This window comes from Physeter macrocephalus, unplaced genomic scaffold, assembly GCF_002837175.3.
Source record: "Physeter macrocephalus isolate SW-GA unplaced genomic scaffold, ASM283717v5 random_20, whole genome shotgun sequence".
Classification (NCBI taxonomy): domain Eukaryota; kingdom Metazoa; phylum Chordata; class Mammalia; order Artiodactyla; family Physeteridae; genus Physeter; species Physeter macrocephalus.
Genome location: NW_021145306.1, coordinates 17,442 through 38,929, shown reverse-complemented (window position 1 = coordinate 38,929; position 21,488 = coordinate 17,442). Strand labels below are relative to the sequence as shown.

At 42.8% G+C, this 21,488-nt stretch overlaps 2 protein-coding genes across 5 annotated transcripts in view; both read left to right on the top strand.

Moving 5' to 3' along the window:
* SGK2 (serum/glucocorticoid regulated kinase 2) overlaps nt 1–3,389 on the top strand; it is a 16,218-nt gene extending 12,829 nt beyond the window's left edge. Inside the window, exons 13-14 of the mRNA XM_007123030.1 lie at nt 985–1,190; nt 2,990–3,389. Coding sequence (XP_007123092.1) covers nt 985–1,149 — 165 coding nt within the window. The 3' untranslated portion in view covers nt 1,150–1,190; nt 2,990–3,389. The remainder of the gene's footprint in view (nt 1–984; nt 1,191–2,989) is intronic.
* Nucleotides 3,390–4,804: 1,415 nt separating this feature from the next.
* IFT52 (intraflagellar transport 52) overlaps nt 4,805–21,488 on the top strand; it is a 32,895-nt gene continuing 16,211 nt past the window's right edge. Inside the window, exons 1-7 of one of the 4 annotated variants that reach the window (XM_055082126.1) lie at nt 4,805–4,987; nt 7,646–7,770; nt 8,475–8,562; nt 12,797–12,926; nt 13,216–13,291; nt 14,354–14,425; nt 18,873–18,999. In XM_055082126.1, the coding sequence (XP_054938101.1) occupies nt 4,967–4,987; nt 7,646–7,770; nt 8,475–8,562; nt 12,797–12,926; nt 13,216–13,291; nt 14,354–14,425; nt 18,873–18,999 (639 nt within the window). In that variant the 5' untranslated portion in view covers nt 4,805–4,966. Of the gene's footprint in view, nt 4,988–7,645; nt 7,771–8,474; nt 8,563–12,796; nt 12,927–13,215; nt 13,292–14,353; nt 14,426–18,872; nt 19,000–21,488 lie in introns of those variants that run through there. The other 3 variants (XM_007123028.4, XM_028483329.2, XM_028483330.2) reach the window with 3 other exon arrangements.

The window sequence follows — 21,488 nt, the reverse complement described above, 5'->3', positions numbered from 1 at the left end:
GCGGCATGTGGGATCTTCCCGGACCGGGGCACGAACCCGTGTCCCCTGCATCGGCAGGCGGATTCTCAACCACTGTGCCACCAGGGAAGCTCTCTATGTTTTTTACATAGGTCACACTTCATATATATATCATCTCTCCCCTCTTTCTTTTTGCTAAAAACTATGTCATTATTTCCCTAAGTCATATAAGACATTATAAGTATGATTTTAAGTGGCTGTATAATATTTCAGCCCTATGTTGGCAACATAATTTATTCTACCACATTCCTAACAGTGAACTTCAGGTTATTACCATTTTTTCTTTATCATGATGGACTGATGAATAGTTTTAAGTGTATATATGTGCCCACAGTTGTGATTATTTCCTTAAGATGGATTCCAATTGGGGAATTACCAAGTCAAAGGATGTGAATGTATTTTTATTTATTTATTTATTGAGATATAGTTGACTTACAGTATTACATTAGTTTCAGGTATACAACATAGTAATTTGATATTTTTGTACATTATACTCCATACGAAGTTATTATAAAATATTACTATATTCCCTGTGCTGTCCGTTATATCCTTGTAACTTATTTATTTTATACCTAGTAGTTTGTACCTCTTAAATCCCTTCACCTATTTTGCCCTTCCTCCCACCCCTCTCCCCTCTGGGAACCACTAGTTTGTTCTCTGTACTCTATCTGTTGTGCACATTTTTTATGTCCTTGATTCATACTGCATTCATGTCACAATCTGCTTCCTACCAGCAGCGTCTGGAGGGTTGGTGTGGCGCAGGTAGGGTGCTGGTGTGGGGGATGGAGGAATTGATAGATTGTTATTGGACCTCATGGAGTACAATGACCAATGTAAATGCATGAATAAGTGACAATTAAGTAAGGGGCACTCAGAGGGGAGCACTAACATCTCTCTCATGGCTGTGGGCTCCTTTGGCAGCTCTGACCCCAGTGTTCCCTTCTTATCATTGGCTTATATTCACAGGCAGGACCGGCTGACTTGAAACACTTTGATCCAGAGTTCACCCAAGAAGCTGTGTCAAAGTCCATTGGCTGCACTCCCGACACTATGGCCAGCAGTTCTGGGGCCTCAAGTGCCTTCCTGGGATTTTCCTATGCACCGGAGGATGATGCCGTCTTAGATTGCTAGAAGAGAAGCACCTGTGAAACCACTGAAGCCAGCTTGTATCTGTAAGAATTACCTTCAGCTGCTAGTCACAGAGACCCAGAGTAACAATGGCTTAAATAAGATTTTTTTTTTTCCCAGCCCATAAAAGAAGGGTGATGTTAGGTGGTCCAGGGCTGGTATGACAGGTCATCAGAGGCTTTCTGTATTTCTGCTCTGCCATCCTTGGCAAGTGGCTTCTACTATTAGGATTATTATATTATCATAAGATGGTGCTGGAGCTCTAACCACTGCTCCTGTGTCCTGGGCAGGGGAAAAGGAGGAAACGGCAAAAGGGCACCTTTATAGAGCTTCCCCAGAAGTCCCACCCAATGACTTCTGCTTGCATCTCAGTAGCCGTCCACCCTACCTGTAATGGAGGTTGGGATATATGTCTGATTAACTGGGCACATTACTCCCCACAATAACACAGGGGTTCCAACACTAAGAGAGAAGGGGAAAATGTTGGGTAGGCAACCAGCACCTCTTTACCAGAGGGTCTCTTGGTGTTTGGATTTTGATCTCAATGTGTAAAATGACGGAGATGTAACAAGACTATAGGGTATCACCCAACACCCTCTTATTTTTCTATGTCGATGCCGTCTTTCTTTGGATGGGTGGATTGCACATTTGTTAGGTTTGTCTGCCTGGCATCTGAACCTCTTCCTATATTCAGGGGATCTCCTGTTTTATGAGCCATAATGAGAGGCAATAACTACCTCCACTTACAGTAGATGAAAATACTAGATACTAACTTTCCCAGCCCACCCTGCGGCTCGGGCCAGGCATGTGGCCTCAGGATGCACCTGTGCCAGATTTTTGACTCAAGGAAGGAACTAGGAGCTCTCTTTCGTGTGGTAGCTGCGGTAACAACACCCCCAAAACTGAGTTCCTGGTGTAGATGTGGCAACGATATAGCAATTGGTACTTATTGGCAGCATCAGTTTCCTCATCAGATCAGTGCTGCAGCATCATTCCTGTCATTCCTGGGAATCTTTGAGTCTTAGTCTCTAGTTTTCCCAGTGATTTTGAGAGATTCTGATCCTGTTAACCACTCCTTTTTTGCTTAACTGGTCAAAGTCAGCTTGAGAACATCTGCCTATGCTGAAACAGTTTCTGTGCTAGACTTTTTCAAGTCTCAGTTTTCATCAAATCAACCTCAAGGTAGGAACTATCCCCTTTTTACCAATGAAGAAACAGAGTCAGAGAAGTTGTACCTTGCCTGGAGGTCACATAGCTAATAAGGGCCAGAGCTGGGACTTGGAGCTATATAAGCTGACTCTGGGGCTCTCACAGGTAACCTTTGCGCTGGTCTGCCTCTCACTCTGTTAGATCCAAGCAGAATGACTTTCAAAATCTCTAAGGAGAGCCAAGCCGGGTTATGGGAAACGGGGTCTTGAAGAGGAGGCATTCAACTGAATGCTCATCATCTGAGCCTGGCTGCCAAGTTCATGCTATGCTCTACCTCACGTACCTCTGTATGTTTGGCAGGTCTAGGGCCATAGGGAGCCCAGGCTGGGGCTGGTACAGTCCTGGGGATTAGCCATTTCTAAAAGCAATTCTGATTGGACCGAATGTGAGCATATAACACCCCATGAGTCCAGGACACCCTGCACTTATCTCATGGATCTTGCTGCCTTATTTCAGTGCAACAAAAGTCTTTTTCACAAGCTTGTGGTTCATCACCTACTTCATGGTGGTCTTATTAGCTTTCTGATTTGTGAACAAGAGAAGAACTTCCTTAACATCAGTGTGTGCTGATGATTTTACTGCCTTTTCCTCTTAACTCAGTCCCACTCTTTGCCTTACATTTTTGTTTACCCAGCCCCCTGCCCCAGGAATTATGGGGGATGATGCTGGAAGACCATGGAAAACACACCAATGACACTGACACTGACCTACTGGGATCAAAGCTGAGTCAAGAAGAGCTACTATTATCCTTTGATATGTGCTGTGAATTCTGAGAGAAACAGTATGATTTGACTTCCATCTTAATAGCGTCTGCTAATAGACAAATGTGAACTGTGATGAGGGAGAGGGTAAAATCCCCCCAACTTCCCAAAGCAAAAAGCAACAGAGCGTAGTTGTCAGAAATGTGATAGTATTGTCAAAGTATACAACCTGCTATGGGTTGTGAAACACGTAGTGATTCTATCTGCTCTAAGACTGTAAAATCACAAAATTTTCACCAGGATAGAAAATAAAAATGAAAAATTATGAATCTTGAATTGATCTGTTCAACATCAGAACAGATATGTTCACACCTCGGTTTATTGAGCACATTCTGAGCTGCATATGCATTATCTACAATCTTCACAATAAGCCAGCATTTAGAAATTATTAACCTCACTTTACAGTTAAGAAACTTTCACTCAGAGATAGTAAGCAACGTGCCCAAGGTCACCCAGATGGAACAAGGCACAGCCAGGAACTGAACTTGGTGGCAGCTGATTCTAAGGCTCTTGCTCTGTCTACAATCTCCAATAGTGGAAGAAGTGCTCTGGGCAGCTACTTTTTTGGTCTTCTGGCAAAGACTGACTGCAAACTGTATTCACCCAATTTGGTACCAAAAGACAGCATCCTCAGGAAGAGAAATCACAATCACCCTCTTCACTTTTTAACTTTGCAGTCACAGTAGTTGTGAAAAAGCAACAGGAGTAGTGTGTGTGTTTTAAGACCCTAAAACTCCCACTACTCTGTATCCGCTGAAGACTGTAACAAAAAATCTAAAGTCTCTGCTCTCATCGGTTTGAGCCAGCGAGACAGCTGCATTGCACACACGTCCACGCTCCCTCAGGGCAGGCACTGAGCCCTCCCCTGGGGAGAAGGGTTGCCTGTTTGTGGTTATCGGCGTCTGGTTTCTCATTTTCACGGCGACAGCAGGGCATACCGTACTTGGCGATGGCTCTTCCGCATAAGCAGTTCCTTCTGCTCAAAGGCCCTTCCCCAACCCTTGCCTAAATGAACCATTCTTCTCTCACTTTTCTGCTCAACGGGGACCCCTGTCTGCCTAGCTTCGGCCTCTCACAGCTCCCTTAAAACAGTTTATATTTTTATTTTTTGGTAGAACCTGGTCCGGTCTAACTCGCCGCCAGAGGATGCCCAGAGGCTGGTTCACCGCCACATCCTGGGCGGCACTGTTGCGCTCAGAGATGCAGGGCTAATCAAACAGAAAGAACTATCTCATATTCCCATCCTCACCACTAAACCTGCCCACCCTCCTCCTGGAAGTCCTCCCCAGCCTCCCAGGGCGCTGAAACCCTCCTATAAGGCGCGCCGTGCCTCGAGTCCAGCGTTCTAAAAAGGGCGACACCTGCCCGCAGCCGCAGCCGCAAAGCTCCGCCCCGCGTCGGACCACCGCTCTGCGCCTGCGCCCTTGGGATCAAGGCTGGGCCTTCCGCACTCTCCGCCGGAAGCCTCCACTAGTCTCCTTCCTCAGGGTGGGGCAAAGTTTGGGCCCTTCGTGCCTATCATTTTTATCAGGCTTTAATGAGACTGAGTATTAAAGGAAAAAATGAAATGAGTTTATCTTTGGCCTAAAGTTAATCCACATTCTATTTGGATTTACCCCTCATCTAAAATAATGGTACAGTCCCACATTAGTCCCGCCCTTTGCCCCCACCCATACTTCTTCCTCCTCCCTAGCTAGGTAAATCGGCCTCTTCCGTCCTGTCGTCATCACGTCGCTCCGGAGGTAGATCCACGCTCGGGTCCACGCCCTGCCGGCGCACCGCTTCTCCTCCGCAGTTGCTAAGCGGCCTTGGATACCTGGCCGCGGGATGCTGGGCGGTGTCAGGTGAAGATGGTGGTCACAGGGCCTCTGGTAAGACGGACTCCGACCGTGGTGGGCCGGCCGAGGTGTTGGGAATTGGCGAGGGCCTCCCCGGACTGTCCTCGAGGGCGCTGGGCCCGTCTTAGAGAAAATCGAGGTCCGCTAGGGTAAAGTAAAAGGGGGGGGGGCGCAGATATAGGCCCGGATCCGGGACCTCAGACTGGGCTCGAATCTAACTCGCCTTCGGCTGGGAGATGTTTAGTCATCCTGCTGAGTATGGAAGAGCATTGGACAAGAAACCATAACGTGACATCCTAGTTCCATCCCCTTTTTCTAGGAATCCTGCTCTTAGGAATCTGTCCTTCGGCAAAAATAATTAATGGCAGAAGCAGAAATATGTACATTTCAGTAGGGTCTACGATGACAAAAAATTGAAAAGATGCTCATGAAGATTGAGTTTATTATGGCATAACCACACAGCCACTAACGTAATCAGAAGGCAGAATACAATGTTGTATGTACACACTGTGAAAATAAGCATGGGCATGGATGGAATGGAACATGAAAAGATAGCTGTGGTGGGATCATGGGGGGATTTTTTTTTTTAACCTGACAAAATGATTTTAAAGTTCAACCTAAAAAATAAATATGTGGGACTAACGAGAAAAATTCTAAAACTTAAGAGTAATAAGAGAGATTAGCTCGTATCAGCACCACCAAGTATTATAACATACATATTATAAAGCTGTAGTAATTAAAATAGTATGGAACTGGGCAGGAACTTACAGACAGATAGAATATATAGAATTCATAATAAAATTCAGTTTTTAGGGATTTATTATACAGGCAAGGTGGTATTTTAAATTATCATAGAAAGGATGGATTGGTGTCAGGCAGCTTGCTAGTAATTAAAACAATAACGAAATTAAAGCACCAAAATAAAGTCCAAATGGACTAAAATTTAAGTCTTAAAAATTTTGACATCATAAAAGTTCTAGGAGAAAGCATTGTTGGATGTATTTATAATCTTAGCATGGTAAAAACTCTTCTAAATATGTCACGCAGTCCAGAAGCCAGAAAGGAAAAGATTAATGCTTTCGACTCTATAAAATTTAAAACTTTTTGTGTGGCCTGCAAAATTCAAGCAAACTAAACCAAAAAAATCTACCAGCAGCTAAGTCTAAAGACAAATAAACTTGTGGAAGTATTTATTTAATGATCAATTAGAAAAATTTTAAACCCAATAGCAGAGTATATGAACAAGAAAATCAGAAGAAATACAAGTGGCCAATATAAACAGTGAAAGATGGCCATCTTACTAATTTCAAAGTGAAAATTAAAATAATAAGGATTTTTTTTTGCCTATCTTATTAGCAAAGATTAAAAAAATTAAAAATAGGATTGTGTGTTAACAAATGTATTAGCGTTAGTGGAAGTAAAAATTAGTACAATTTTTTGGAGGACAATTTGGAAATAATTTACTTAGCCATTCAACAGGTAGGAATTTATTCTATAGATATGCAAAGTGCACAAAAACATCATGTTCAAAGATCATGTTTGTAGTATTCTTTTTTTTTTTTTTTTTTTTTTGCGATACGCGGCCTCTCACTGCTGTGGCCTCTCCCGTTGCGGAGCACAGGCTCCGGATGCACAGGCTCAGCGGCCATGGCCCACGGGCCCAGCCGCTCCGCGGCATGTGGGATCTTCCCGGACCGGGGCACGAACCCGTGTCCCCTGCATCGGCAGGCAGACTGTCAACCACTGCGCCACCAGGGAAGCCCTGTAGTATTCTTTTACTAGCAAAAATTTGGGGAAAAAAACATGTCAGTCAGTATATGAGTGGTTACATAAATTTCAGTACATCCATAAAATGGAATGCTGTGCAGCAGTTTAAAAAAAAAAAGTGGTAGATCCATATATAGTGACATGGAAAGATGTGAAAGATACAGGTTAAGTGAAAAAAGTGTGTTGCAGAATAGTGCATATGGTCCTATTTAGTAAATAAAACTATAAGTTACCATATGTATAAAAAGAATTTAGAAAACTATACCCCACATTTAACAGTAGTTAGCAGTGAGGAATCAGGTTGGAAATATGGTTCCCCACATGGTAGCTTGATGGCGGGGCAGGGCCACGGAAGTGGGCTGATGGGAAACCCAGGGTTTGCCTTGGGTTTCTGCAGCCGTGATTATTCATTTCACTTTCAGCCTTTGAATTGTAGGGAAATTGTAGCTAAGTAGCAGCTGTGTACTTTTTAAAAATAGATTTAATTAATTAATTAGTTAGTTTGTTTATTTTTTGGCTGCATTGGGTCTTCATTGCTGTGCGCGGGCTTTCTCTAGTTGCGCCGAGTGGGGGCTACTCTTCGTTGAGTTGCGCAGGCTTCTCATTGCGGTGGCTTCTCTTGCTGTGGAGCACAGGCTCTAGGCGCGCGGGCTTCAGTAGTTGTGGCTCGCAGGCTCTAGAGCACAGGCTCAGTAGTTGTGGTGCACTGGCTTAGTTGCTCCTAAGCATGTGGGATCTTCCCAGACCAGGGCTTGAACCCGTGTCCCCTGCATTGGCAGGCGGATTCTTAACCACTGTGCCACCAGGGAAGCCACCTTTTCTTAATGAATTATAAGAAGTAGACTGTTGGTTCCTTTTAGGGTCTTTCTTTTGGAATATTGTTTATTGTTTCCATTTCGTCTGATCCCTTCTTTTTTCCATAAGGTGACCATGGAGAAAGAGCTTCGGAGCACCATTCTTTTCAATGCATACAAAAAGGAAGTATTTACCACCAGCAATGGCTATAAATCCATGCAGAAAAGACTTCGGAGTAATTGGAAGATTCAGAGGTGAACGAGTAAATTGTTTTCCCTTCTAAGTGATGATAACAGCCTGCTGATAACACTGAAAAGTCTTTATTTTCTTATGTAAAATAGATTGTTTAGGTGGGAGGAGTTCCATTTAAAGGTCGTTCAGAAATAAATAAATAATTATTAAAACATATCTTTCAAAAATTGGTATATCTTTTCATATTATTAAGTGGTCCCCCCAAATCACAAATCAAGTAATTATTCCAGTTATATATACATATGTAAGTTTTTAAGAGGTTAGAGGATTTCTCCATATTTTAACTTGGGTCAGTACTTCAGTTTAGGGAAAGGAAAAATGAAAATATCCGTGTGTGTGTGTGTGTGTGTGTGTGTGTGGTTTTTCTTAATGGGTAAAGGATATGTAATCATACAAGCTAATGGTAGAGCTGATTGAATTAGTAGTTGGAGGACTTCTTTACGCTCTAGTGTGGTTTAATCTGGACACCTTGGCTTATAGGTAGTGCTTGAGCACAGGCTGATGACCTGTGCTCAATAGGGCTCTAACAGGGCAGACCTATTAGAGGGGATTCTCACTTTGGGAGAGAGGCTGGACCATGTACCTCTAAATCCCTTCATTTCTGTGCCTCTGTAGCCTCTGATTCCATACAGTCTAGACGCTAAAATAGCTCATAAATTTGTTTAAATAATGGATCTAACACTTGCTTTTAAAATCATATTTCTAGCTTAAAAGATGAAATTACATCTGAGAAGCTAACTGGGGTGAAACTGTGGATTACAGCAGGGCCAAGGGAAAAATTTACTGCAGCTGAGGTAAGAAATATCCATAAAGAAGAAATGTGGTGAGATAGTTAGGAGCATGGGCTCTGAAATCCTGGGCTTAAATCCCTCTTCACCACTTAACTGTGTTGCCTTAAGGTGGTCACTTCATCTCTTTCTTCATCATGGAGTTGTTGTGATGATTAACTGAGTTAATGCATGTTAAGTGCCAGACACATAGTGCAGGCTAACTCAATATTAACCATACTTCTTTCATGTTTTTGCTTTAAAAATAGGAAAATTCCATTTTAAATTAAGCTGTTTTTTATTCTATTTCATGGATAGACAAAGAATCGTTAAGTGTAAAACCCAAACAAAAATAACAAGTGTTGGCAAAGATGTGGAGAAATTGGAACCCTTGTGGCACTATTGGTGGAAAGGTAAAATGGTGCAGCCACTATGGAAAACAGTATAGCAGTTCCTCAAAAAATTACAAATAGAAAATTACAAATAGAATTATATGATCCAGCAATCCCACTTCTGGATATATATTCAAAAGAATGGAAAGCAGGGTCTCAAAGAGGTGTTTGTACACCCATGTTCATTGCAGCATTATTTACAATAGCCAAGAGGTAGAAGCAACGCAGGTGTCCACCAACAGATGATAGACAAAATGGGATCAATACGTCAATGAATTATTACTCAGTCTTAAGAAAGAAGACAGTTCCAGTACTTGCCGCGACATGCATGAATCTTGAGGACATTACGCTAAGTGAAAAAAGCCAGTTAAAAAAGGACAAATGCTGTACGGTACCGTTCATATGGTGTACCTAGAGTAATCAGATTCATAGAGAGAAAGTAAAAGTGGTAGTTGCCAGGACCTAGAGGGAGGAGGGAGACGGAGTTATTTTGTAATGTGTATGAAGTTTTTGTTTTGCAAGGTGAGGAGTTCTGTAGATTGTTTGTACACCATTGTGAATGTACTTAACTTTACTGAACTGTACACTTTAAAGTAGTTAAGAGGGTAGATTGTATGTTATGTATATTTTACCACAGTTAAAACAAAAAACCCAAAAGATAGTAAGAGTCTTTCTCACAGAGACTTGGAAGTGCTTGGTGTTCAGGGAGGGTTGTGGGGAGGAGGGAGGGAGTAGAGGCAGGGCGGGGCCGATGTGGTCCTTAGACTTAGGTGTCCAAGGTCTCCTTCTCTTACTTTGGGTGAGGCCACGGGGAGGGGTCCACAGGGGAGCATTCCTGTTGTCCTTTTTTTTCTCAACCTGACTGCAAGGCCACCCTCTCATCTGGGGGGGCATGGAGGGAGACCTAACTATTTAATCAGGTTAATAGAGAGGAGGAGCAAGAATTATCATTGGGAATGTGGAGGTGACCAGCCACTCCTACCCCATGAGACCCCTCGGAAAGTACACACAGCGGGCAGTGGCCTGCAAAGGAATGCTGTTGGGCTTTGGTCCCACACTCCGATAGTTTCTCTTCCACCTCCCTTCTCCACCTAGGGAGGAAAGAGAGGTGTCCCCGTCTGGGCCAAGGAGCAAGCAGCCTCAGGAAAGCCAGGGCATCCAGAGAGAGGGCCAGAGACCCCTGCCTGGGCCTTTTTCCAAGAGGAGATGAGCGCCAGGCCAAACCTTTTTTCAGGTTTTCAGGGATGGGAAGCAGTGGCTTCCAAAAGGCAAGGGTCCCTTGAGAGGCAGATTTTGTTCTTTGGAACTTTAGCCTAATGTTCTCTCACCAGACCAGCCCCTGGCACCATGTTTTCTCTTTAGAGTTGGAGTGAGGCGGGAAGGAAAGGGAGAAAAGCGTTTAGCTTCTTCCTAAGAACCAACATCCTCTTGTGTTCTTATGCTTCCACTGGGGATCCTAGTGATCAGCAGAGGTCTTCATCCAGGGCAGAGATCACCGCTTTCCTGGTCATCGTTGCTGGTCTCTGAGGACTCGTAAAGGGTCACTTCACACCTCAAGGGCTATGTGATCCCTCTTTGATGTTGTCCGCCAGAAACTTCTGTGACAGAACAGGCATCATATGTCTGACATTAGATGCAAGAATCAGGCTAGAGGCGAGGCTGAATTCAGAGTCTTCCCCTGTTTCCCACCTCACCTCCGCTGGCTCATCACACTCGCTTAGTGGTGGTATTCAGTTATCTCCAGCAGCCCACGCCATGCTTCCCAACCCCGTCAGATCAAGGGCCACCTTATTACAAATGCCCCTTTATCATACTGAATTGAAAAGCATAGATAATGTAACTTATCATCATTTAAAAAAAAAAAAAGTTGATGCTCCAACTATATTAAAGGGAGATGGTTTATTAAAAAAAATATATGAACTTCAAATTGCAAATGTATGGGCATATATACTCTAGAAGAATATGTATGTTTTAGTGTGTTAATCCTTGAACTTACATACACTTAGAACACTTCTTTACATTTGCCATTTTGAAACAAAGGCTAAATATAAATCTAAGTATATAGAATCACCATGAATGGGACAGCCTATTGTGTGGAGTCCAGAGCCCATGAAGTTTTGTCTCATTTGGGAGCAGGCCATCTTGGCGATGTTAACTGTTGCACTGTATTTTCTATATTTAGGGGACTGGGGGAGAGAAGCAAATCCAGGTTGTGTGCAAGAGCAAGAGGGCCGTGCTGTAGCAGAGCTGCTTTGGGACAGTGGTTTCCCAAGTGGGATGCATGTGATGAACCACTGGGGCGCCAGAAGGAAATTATTCATATCTTTATCATCCTTAAAAATGTCCTTCTGGGGAGTTTTTGTTTTGTTTTGTTTTTGGCCACGCTGCGCGGCTTGCAGGATCTTAGTTCCCCAACCAGGGATTAAACCCGGGCCCTCGGCAGTGAAAGCGCAGAGTCCTAACCACTGGACTGCCAGGGAGTTCCCTGGGGAGTATATTTTATAATGATATAAATATACATACTTTCTATACATATTGGAGTGCACATTCAAATTTTTTTCTGATGGGATGCTTGAAGAAAGTTGAGAAACTGTTGGTCTAGACCGCCCACCCCAGGTATTCGTAGGCTAGGTCAGCAAAATCAGCCCTAGATTTTCTTCTCTCCCCAGCTTTGTGAAAGCAAGAGAGCTTTCCAAGAGTTAGGTAGACAACATGCCTTTCTTACGTGGTTTGATCAGTCAGTGACTTGAACAGAATTCGTCCCTGAGAGGTGGTATGAAATGCCTTTATCCTGATATCCTTGGCTGGCAGTGAGGAAAAGGTATGATCTCTATCAGTAGTTTTCAAACAGGAATGGCTTTGCTCACTCCACACCCCCTCCCCCAACCCCAGGGGACATTTGGCAACATCTGGAGACATTTTTGATTGTCCAGAGAGGGTAGGTACAACTAGCATCTATAGGTAAAGACCAGGGATGCTGTTGATTGGAGGAGACCTGTGAGCTTCCTTTAGCTGATAGTTTTCCACTTTTGGTTTGCTGTCCAGATAGTCAACTTGGAAAATGTCATTTCAGTTTGAGTATTTTAGAGCTTTATACTAAAGACAAGTGTGGAAATCCTACATAGAGAGTAAATTTTATATTATCTTAATATAGATTTACATTTAAGTGCCTTTGTAGATTTGAAGTTGTTTCTTTTTCATCTAGTTAAGGTCTTTTTTTTTTTTTTTTTTTGGCTGTGTTGGGTCTTCGTTGCTGCTTGCAAGCTTTCTCTAGTTGCAGCAGGCGGGGGCTGCTCTTCATTGCGGTCGGCACGTGGGATCTTCCCAGACCGGGGCGCAAACCCGGTTCCCCTGCATAGGCAGGCGGACGCGCAACCACTGCGCCACCAGGGAAGCCCAGGTGGCTTCTCTTGTTGCAGAGCATGGGCTCTAGGGCACATGGGCTCAGTAGTTGTGGCGCATGGGCTTAGTTGCTCGTGGCATGTGGGATCTTCTCGGACCAGGGCTCGAACCCGTGTCCCCTGCATTGGCAGGCGGATTCTTTTTTTTTTTTTTTAGCGGTACGCGGGCCTCTCACTGTTGTGGCCTCTCCCGTTGCGGAGTATAGGCTCCGGACGCGCAGGCTCAGCGGCCATGGCTCACGGGCCTAGCCGCTCCGCGGCATGTGGGATCTTCCCGGATCAGGGCACGAACCCGTGTCCCCTGCATCAGCAGGCGGACTCTCAACCACTGCGCCACCAGGGAAGCCCGGCAGGCGGATTCTTAACCACTGTGCCACCAGGGAAGTCCCTAGTTAAGGTCTTATTCATAGTAGTTTGGAGAAAAGTCTTCGAGGTATATTCATAGATTGTTTCTTTTTCTTTGTGTAGTTTGAAGTCCTGAAGAAGTACCTTGATGGCGGTGGAGATATCCTTGTGATGCTAGGAGAGGGTGGAGAATCCAGATTTGACACCAACATTAACTTTCTCCTAGAAGAATATGGAATCATGGTTAATAATGGTAATTATTATTGTTGTTTTAATAGAGGCAGTAATTTCCTGTTTATTATTTATATCATAGTCCTCTGGGACTAATAGTACAATGGAAAAAGCCCTGGGCTGTGAGGGTGCATGGTCCAGGATTCTGGCCTCACCGGCAGTCTGAATTTTCTAGTGCTGGGCTTCTTCCATTTATAAAATGAGAGAGATTGGAATATAGTTCCAGGATTCCTTTCAGGTCAAAATTTGTGTCTATAATATCAAACTTACTTCTAATTTAAGAAGCGCCTTCCTCTCTTTTTCCCTTAAAGATGCTGTGGTTAGAAATGTATATTATAAGTACTTCCATCCTAAAGAAGCTCTAGTTTCCAACGGAGTCTTGAATAGGTAAGCATATTGAAAACAGAAATGACTTTGCCAATGACTCTCCTCTTTTCCTACGTGACTCTTCCTTTCTCCCTTCTCTCACGTTCTTTTCTCTAGCCCTTTTTCCTTTCTTGCCTTTTAAAAACATTTTATTATATCATAGTTTATTTTATTATATTACTTCTCATCCATCAAATTACATTCCTCCCATCTTTTGAAACCTTACTCCACATCACCTTTTTGACGGTTAGAATATATTCAGTTGCAAGTACAGAAAACCCTATTCGGATGGGATTAAACAATACAGAGACTTTATTGATTCGTGTCATTGAAAAGTCGAGAAGTAGGGCAGGCTTTGGGTATGGATTGACTATAATATTCTTGAGGTCCTCAGGGCTCCAGTTCCACTTCTCTGCAGTTCTCTTGGCTCTGCTCTCCTGTGGGGGGGAGCTGACTGGTTTTAACAGTTCCCAAATATGTATCCTCATGCCACACCATTTAGGGCAAGAGCATATGCCTTGGTCCCAGCATTCCCAGCAACAGTAGACCTGGGGTTTATTGTGACAGAGGGCATAGAATGCCCTGGTGGCACAGTTATGTCATATTACCCACCCCTGGAACCTAGGATGAAGTCAGTTTTTTCTCATCCATTCGATCCTAAAACATAAATTAAGAGCTTTGAGAAAGTGAGAAATGAATGCATGAGGGGGCAACAACAGGGGCCTTCTGGGAGCTTTTCCCTGAATTCCAAATGATTGATTCCACACCTGAACTTGCCAGGTACTCTTCTGGGTCTGAAGATAGAGAGTCTAGAACACAGGACGAGAATGCGGGTCTAGTACATATTTGGACCTTTCCCTCAGGACTCAGGAAAGAGGAACTGATTCTTATATTTTCATGTTAACTTTTGCAGGCTTCCCAAAAGCGATGTAGGTGTGTAGGAGTACTTTTATTTGATTTTTAAGAATGGTATTTTGAACAAGTCTGCACAGTCCTTGTATCTAATTCATAGTTACTATTAATGAATGGATTGTGAAATTCCTAAATTTTTTTGTTTACTAAATTTCAATTTTTTTCTTCAAGGGAGATTAGCCGAGCTGCAGGGAAGGCCGTGCCTGGGCTCATTGAAGAGGAGAGCAGTGGAAACAATGCCCAGTGAGTGTGTTTTCTGAGGCCACCTGAAGAGGACGTATTTGCCATTTGAAGAGTTTTCTTTTTCAAAGCAAAGCATTTTCATTTCTGATTACAAAAGTAATTCTCACCAAAAACCAGATTGATCAATTCAAAAGGAAGAAAATAGAAGTCCTCTGGTGTAAATCCATGCCCCTCTCCCCAAAGATAATCCTTCTTAACAGTATTTAGATTTTTTTCTGGAATTCCCTGGTCGTCCAGCGATTAGGACTCCGTGCTTCCACTGCAGGAGGCACGGGTTCAATCCCTGGTCAGGGAACTAAGATCCTGCATGCTGCACTGTGTAGCCAAAAAAAAAAAAAAGGTATTCAGATTTTTTGATTTTTTTTCATATATAAAAATAGAGTTAGGTACTTTATCCTTTTTATGACTGGATTAAACTGGATGTATCCTAATCTAATCAATCTCCTATTATTGAACATTTAGGTAGTTTATAATATTTTGCTTTAATAATACCACCTAACATTTATTGAGCACTTACTATGTCACAGGCATGTATTATTACCTCATTTAATCCTCACAACAACCTATAAGGTTGTTGACAAGATAACAGTTTAATTGCCCAAGCTTACTTGACTAGTAAGTGTCAGAACTGAGTTTCAAACCTAGGCATCTGCTCTAGGGCCTGTACTCTTAACTTCTTTTCCTTACTGTTATTAGTTTTATATTTGTTATCATAAATAACAAAGCATAAAGTGAACGTCTTTGTATGTACAATTTGTGCACTTAATGCTAATATTTTAGTAGGCCAGATTCTTAGCATTCAAATTTCTGGGTCAAAGGTCTTCCAATAAATGCATTGCCAAATGTGATGCATTGCCAAGTCACCCTCCAGGCTTTTGTAACATTTACAGTCCCTATGAACATGCCCCTTTTCCCTCTCTTGCCAGCATGGAATATTCTGTTGAAAATGATACCACTTTATTTTAACTTGCAATTCTTTTCTCTTTTCTTAAATAAATTTATTTATTTTTATTTATTTTATTTTTGGCTGCGTTGGGTCTTTGTTGCTGTTCGTGGCCTTTCTCTAGTTGTGGTGAGCGGGGGCTACTCTTCGTTGCGGTGTGCGAGCTTCTCATTGTGGTGGCTTCTCTTTTTGGGAGCACAGGCTCTAGGCATGCGGGCGCTAGAGTGCAGGCTCAGTAGTTGTGGTGCACGGAATTAGCTGCTCCGCGGTATGTGGGATCTTCCTGGGCCAGGGCTTGAACCTGTGTCCCCTGTGTTGGCAGGCAGATTCTTAACCACTGCGCCACCAGGGAAGCCCCAATTCTTTGATTATTATGAATGGGATGGCTTTTAAAGTCTACTGGCTGATTGTATTCTGTGAATTTCCTGCTCACTGCTTTTTTGCCTCTTTTTCTATTGATGGTTTGTCTTTTCTTATTCACTTCTAAGACCTCCATGTGTTGCAGATGTTTTTCCCAGTTTACCTTTTTACTTTGGGGTATTTTGCCCCATAGAAGTTGAATGTTTTTATATAATTAAAGCATATTACAAAGCTCTAGTAGTTAGAATAATGGGATACTAATACAGAAATAGTGAAAAATAAATTAAAAAATTAGAATCAGATCCAAAATATGTGGAAGGTAGGGGTTATTAGTTTATAGTTAAAGTGACATTTCAAATTATTGGGGAATGAATGGTATAATTTTGGCTAATCATTTGGAAAAACATTTGCATTTTCATGCCACACCCCAGAATATATTTCAGATGGATTAAATCTTTAAATATTAAAAATGAAACCATAAAAAGCACTAAAAGAAACTATAGGTGAATGTTTTGTAATCTTAGAGTACAAAAGACCTTTCTTGGGCTTCCCTGGTGGTGCAGTGGTTAAGAATCTGCCTGCCAATGCAGAGGCACGGGTTCAAGCCCTGGTCCCGGAAGATCCCACATGCCGCAGAGCAACTAAGCCCGTGCACCACAACTACTGAGCCTGCGCTCTAGAGCCCGCGAGCCACAACTGCTGAAGCCCGTGTGCCACAACTACTGAAGCCCGCGTGCCTAGAGCCTGTGCTCTGCAACGAGAGAAGCCACCACATTGAGAAGCCTGCGCCCAGCAGCAAAGAGTAACCCCTGCTCACTGCAACTAGAGAAAGCCCGCGTGCACCAGCGAAGACCCAATGCAGCCAAAAATTAAATAAATGAATAAATAAATAAATTTATATTTTAAAAAAAGACCTTTCTTAGTATGAAACCAAGGTAAAGTCATAAAGGGGAAAATGTATAGCAACATATATCATAAGTGGACATTTTTGACATTCAAGAATCACAATCTGATTCTTGGTGAATAAGTGAAAGAACTGTGGACTTGGAGTTAGAAGGATTTAGAAGTTCCTGACTTCATGCCTTGCTTGCAGGGTGACCCAGGGCAAAGTAACTCTTAGCTTCAGTTGCCATATCTGTGTAATGGGGACAGTGTTAATCTTACAGAGTTCTTGGGAAACTCCAGTGGGGCAGTACTTGTGGAAGTGCTCTGTAAGGTAGAGGACATTATTGTACCTTACCTGTGACGTGACCATTATTACTTCCTCAGTAGTTGTCGTGAAGGGCAGATGGCAGGTTGTTAATTTCCTGGGTCATCCCAGAAGCAGCACAGTGTCTTGGGAGGCTTTGAGGTGGGATAAGCAGTCCTGCTTTGTGCTTTGAAATATCTTGACCTAATGGAGTCTCAAAGTCTCATTTAGCCCCATTTTTTATCATGTCCCTTTTTGCTTCTCTTACTCAGCCGTAGCCACACTGACTTTGTTCTGATTCCTTAAGTATGCTAAGCCCTCTCTCACCTTAGGGCCTTCACGTATCTGCTCCCTCTTCCAGGAATACACTCTCCCGGCTAATCTTACTCATTCACACTTGGTTAGGAAAAGTCCTGTATTTGTTTGGGGGTGGGTGTTCAACCTTATGCTTAAAGTCTTATCCAGATGTCAGTCGGGGGCTTCCCCGGTGGCGCAGTGGTTGGGAGTCCACCTACCGATGCAGGGGACACGTATTCGTGCCCCGGTCTGGGAGGATCCCACATGCCGCGGAGCGGCTGGGCCCATGAGCCATGGCCGCTGAGCCTGCGCGTCCGGAGCCTGTGCTCTGCAACGGGAGAGGCCACAGCAGTGAGAGGCCCGCGTACCACAAAAAAATAAATAAATAAATAAAAGTCAGTCTGATTGATTTCTTAGTAATAATAAAAGAAATAGAGGAGTGTAAATAATAGGTTGCCAATTTCTGTCATATAACCATTCTACCTTCCTCCTTAAGAATTATCTCCCTTGAGTGCATTTGGGGAAGGTGTGGGGAAGGATGTGCCCTGACGTGCACAGAACTATTTCTCCCACTTACCTTTTCTTCCTCCTTGGCAACTGCTCATTTTTTTCTGTTCTTGTCCTGGAAATCATGGGCTGCACCCCCTTACTGGGATACTGCTGGGGTAGGGGTGGAAGGAGGAGAATGGGGAACGTGGGGCAGGTACCCCTTCTCAACCACGATGAGACACAGAAGTCATAGCGGTAGGTGAGACTTTACTGAAGGGATGGGGAAAACTAACCATTTTAAATTAGGAAATAATTTAAAACTTAAGCTAAAAAGAATGGTCTAAGAGGAAGGAAAATTAAAGTCTGCATAAGGAGCTCTTCATGGGCATTCCCTGTGCCCATTCCCCGCCCCCCGCCCCGGTTTCCAGTTGTATGCTTTGGTTTTAAGATTCCCGTTTCTCTCCTTGCTGAGGACACTTCCTTCAAACACATACCTCTGCAGAGCTCCATCTTTCTTTCACTAAACCCCTAAGCCCCCCGTGCTGGGGTTGGCCTCCCCTAGGTCTGCACCCCACCCTTATCCCCTCCATCCCACACCCTTTCTAGGAGTACATTGCGCCAAGTACTGATTCACTCAAGACAGTCGCGGTCTTTGCTAGGACAGGGGAGAGAAGAGGAGGGACTCCAAAGCAGGTCTGTGTAAAAGTGTCCAGTGTGGGATAAATACATGCCTCTATCGATATAAGCACTCAACAGGTAGCATACCCTTCTGATGACAGATACTCATTCTTAGAGAGAACATCAGTCAAATTTATAAGGGAGAGGAAAGTATTTACATCTAAGACATTGTTACACAGAGCAGGCTCATGTGTAGCTCTGGTTCGTTCTTAGATGAGGCCCCCTCTTCTTCCTCTTCCTCCGTTGGGGCTACTTTAGTTTTTCCAGTTACAGTCATTTACACGTACGATTGTAAATTGTTAATTTATACTCACATTTCTTAAAATGCTTTATTAAACCTGTAGCTAGAGTGATACTAATTTTAAGTTAACAAACCAAAGCTTATAGAATATTTTCTGTTTGATTGTGACTTGCTCAAGAAACACTGAGATTATCTTCAAAATTTTTTTATTCATTAAAAAAACCCTTGAATATTTCTTTATTTCTTTCAGGGCTCTCACCTTTGTCTATCCTTTTGGTGCCACATTGAGTGTCATGAAACCAGCAGTGGCTGTTCTGTCCACAGGCTCTGTCTGTTTCCCACTTAACAGACCCATCCTGGCTTTCTATCACTCAAAGGTACAGCCTTTCTTAGATAAGGGTGGTTATGTAATTTTTATTACTGAAATAGTAAGAACTTCTTTAGTTTCCATGGGGTTTCATATATTTTCTCTTTTTTTTTTGGCTGCGCCACTATGTGGGATCTTAGTTCCCCGACCAGGGATTGAACTCATGCCCGCCTGCAGTGGAAGCATGGAGTCCTAACCACTGGACCACCAGGGAACTCCCATATTTTCTCATTGGTCTTCACAATAGTCCTGTGAAGTAGGATTTCAATTAACTACATTTTACTTATGGGGAAACAGTGGATTGTCCAGTCATTGATGGAGTCAAGACTATACCTAGCTCTTATTCTAGATCCAAAGCCTTTCCACTGTAGCATGAGGCTACTGTAGTATAACTGTCTCTGACTACCAGCTCTCACCCTCAGTGTAAGAGAATCCATTCAGAGAAAGGTTGAGTTAGCAACCTATACCACAGTGCACAGAATTGTGCTGCTGGTATTTTAGTGTATCCCAGGAAAACATACCAGAAGACTAGTTGTTCAGTTCTCATCCTGGAAACCCCACAAAATGTGGGAACAGGTGTTCCCAGAGGACACAGCCATCCTCATTATCACCCCACGTATCCACTGCCTTTTAATTCATGTTTGCTGAATTCACCTTCATCTGTCTACCAAGACTTGGAATTCACCAGCTGACCTCTCAGTTTTTCTCCAGAGACTTGCATGTCTCTAGCTACACGTGATTCTATTTTTCTTTGTGGGACCTAAGTATTACTTTTCCCTCTCATATTTAAAAGCTCTGACGTCATTTTTATTAGGAAGTAAATAAATGTCTATGCTGTGTTTGAAAGATGATATTTAGACAAAATTGGTATAGCTATTAATGGTAGTTAGTCTCTCCTAAACAGCAGGAAATACTGTTTTAAAATTAAAGTGTTATTGGACTTCTCTGGTAGTCTAGTGATTAAGACTCTGTGCTTCCACTGCAAGGGGCACAGGTTCGATCCCTGGTCCGGGAACTAAAATCCCGCATGCCCCACGGCACAGCCAAAAAGAACCAAATTAACATGTTATTAAATGATTCAAGATGTGGAAAATAACTGTTTACATTAAATGTCTGTTTATAGGCATAAAAGTAATGAGACACCATCTTAAGGGGCCTCTGGTAGTATAATACTAGAACTGTTATAATTATTTGACTTTTTTAACTGTGCACAGAGATTTTACCTGGCTTAATCAGTGGATTTTTTTGGAGCATCTGTTGGGTACAGAATTCTGTGCTAAGTGTGGTGATTCTTCTAGAATTCATGAGATTATCATGTGCTCATTGCCTAGCTATTTAAAGCCCATTTTCTCCTCCTGATAGGCTTTTAGTCCTGCCTTATAAACACAATCTTTCAGAGAGGTTGTTGCCTGTCACTCTTATTGGTGAGATGAAGCAGTGATCCCAGGGAGAGGCTCCGTCTGGAACCCATAGCAGGGCCAGGCTAGCACCGGGGCGGGGCGTTCTGTCTCCTTGCCCAGGGCCATTGCCTTCATTGAGCTTATCATGGTCCTTTCTAGGTCTTTGGTTTACTGGGATAGACTCATTAACACTGAAGGAGCAAATTGGTCCTTGAGTAGACATACTCTTATTAATTGGAACAAATTATAGACAGATGCTGGAAAAGGAAGCTGAAGACAATGGTAGAATCAGTCAAGACAGAATAAAAGGATTAAAAGACGATGTATAATCTATTTGAAATAAATGAGGTAGGGAAAAGAAAATACAGTTGACTCTTGAGCAGTGCAGGGGTTTGAGGTGCCAGCCCTCCGCACAGTGGAAAATCGTGTGTTACAGAGTCAGTCCTCTGTATATGCGGTTGTGCGTCTGCGAATTCAACCAACCACAGATCGTGTAGTACAGTACTCTTTACTATTGAAAAAAATTCGCTAGTAAGTGGACCCATGCAGTTCAAACCCATTTTGTTCAAGGGTCAACTGTATACTAAGGAAAAGATAATATAAATCTGACTGTGAGTAGAGGTGTAGGTGTTACTCACCTACAGGGATTCAAATCACAGCCCAGTTCATTCAGTCACGTCCCTGCTATTTCTATAGAATTCCACCCAATTCACTTCCTATTCTCAGTAACCTATCTGTTTGCAGTGGTTATGGTATAGTAATCGTATTATTTTTCCTCTGAAGCATTTGCTTTTAATGTGGGACAGGTCAGAGTTTGTTTTGCAAATTTTGTTTTATTACAGAATTTGTGCATTTGTAGCTAAACAACTCTGCTTAGGTGTCATTCTTTCCCAGTGTGGTTGCAGTTGTGCCTGTTCTCTGTATGTGATGTTGCTAGAAAATCTGATTTCATTTTGTGTTTTTAATATTGCACTGTTTTTTTCTCATTACAAAAATAATATATGCTCATTGTAGAAAAATTTTTAAATGCAGAGATGCACTACGCTGAGGCAGCCCAGGCTGATGTTTTGATCATTTTCTCCCACTTTTGCTTGTGCCT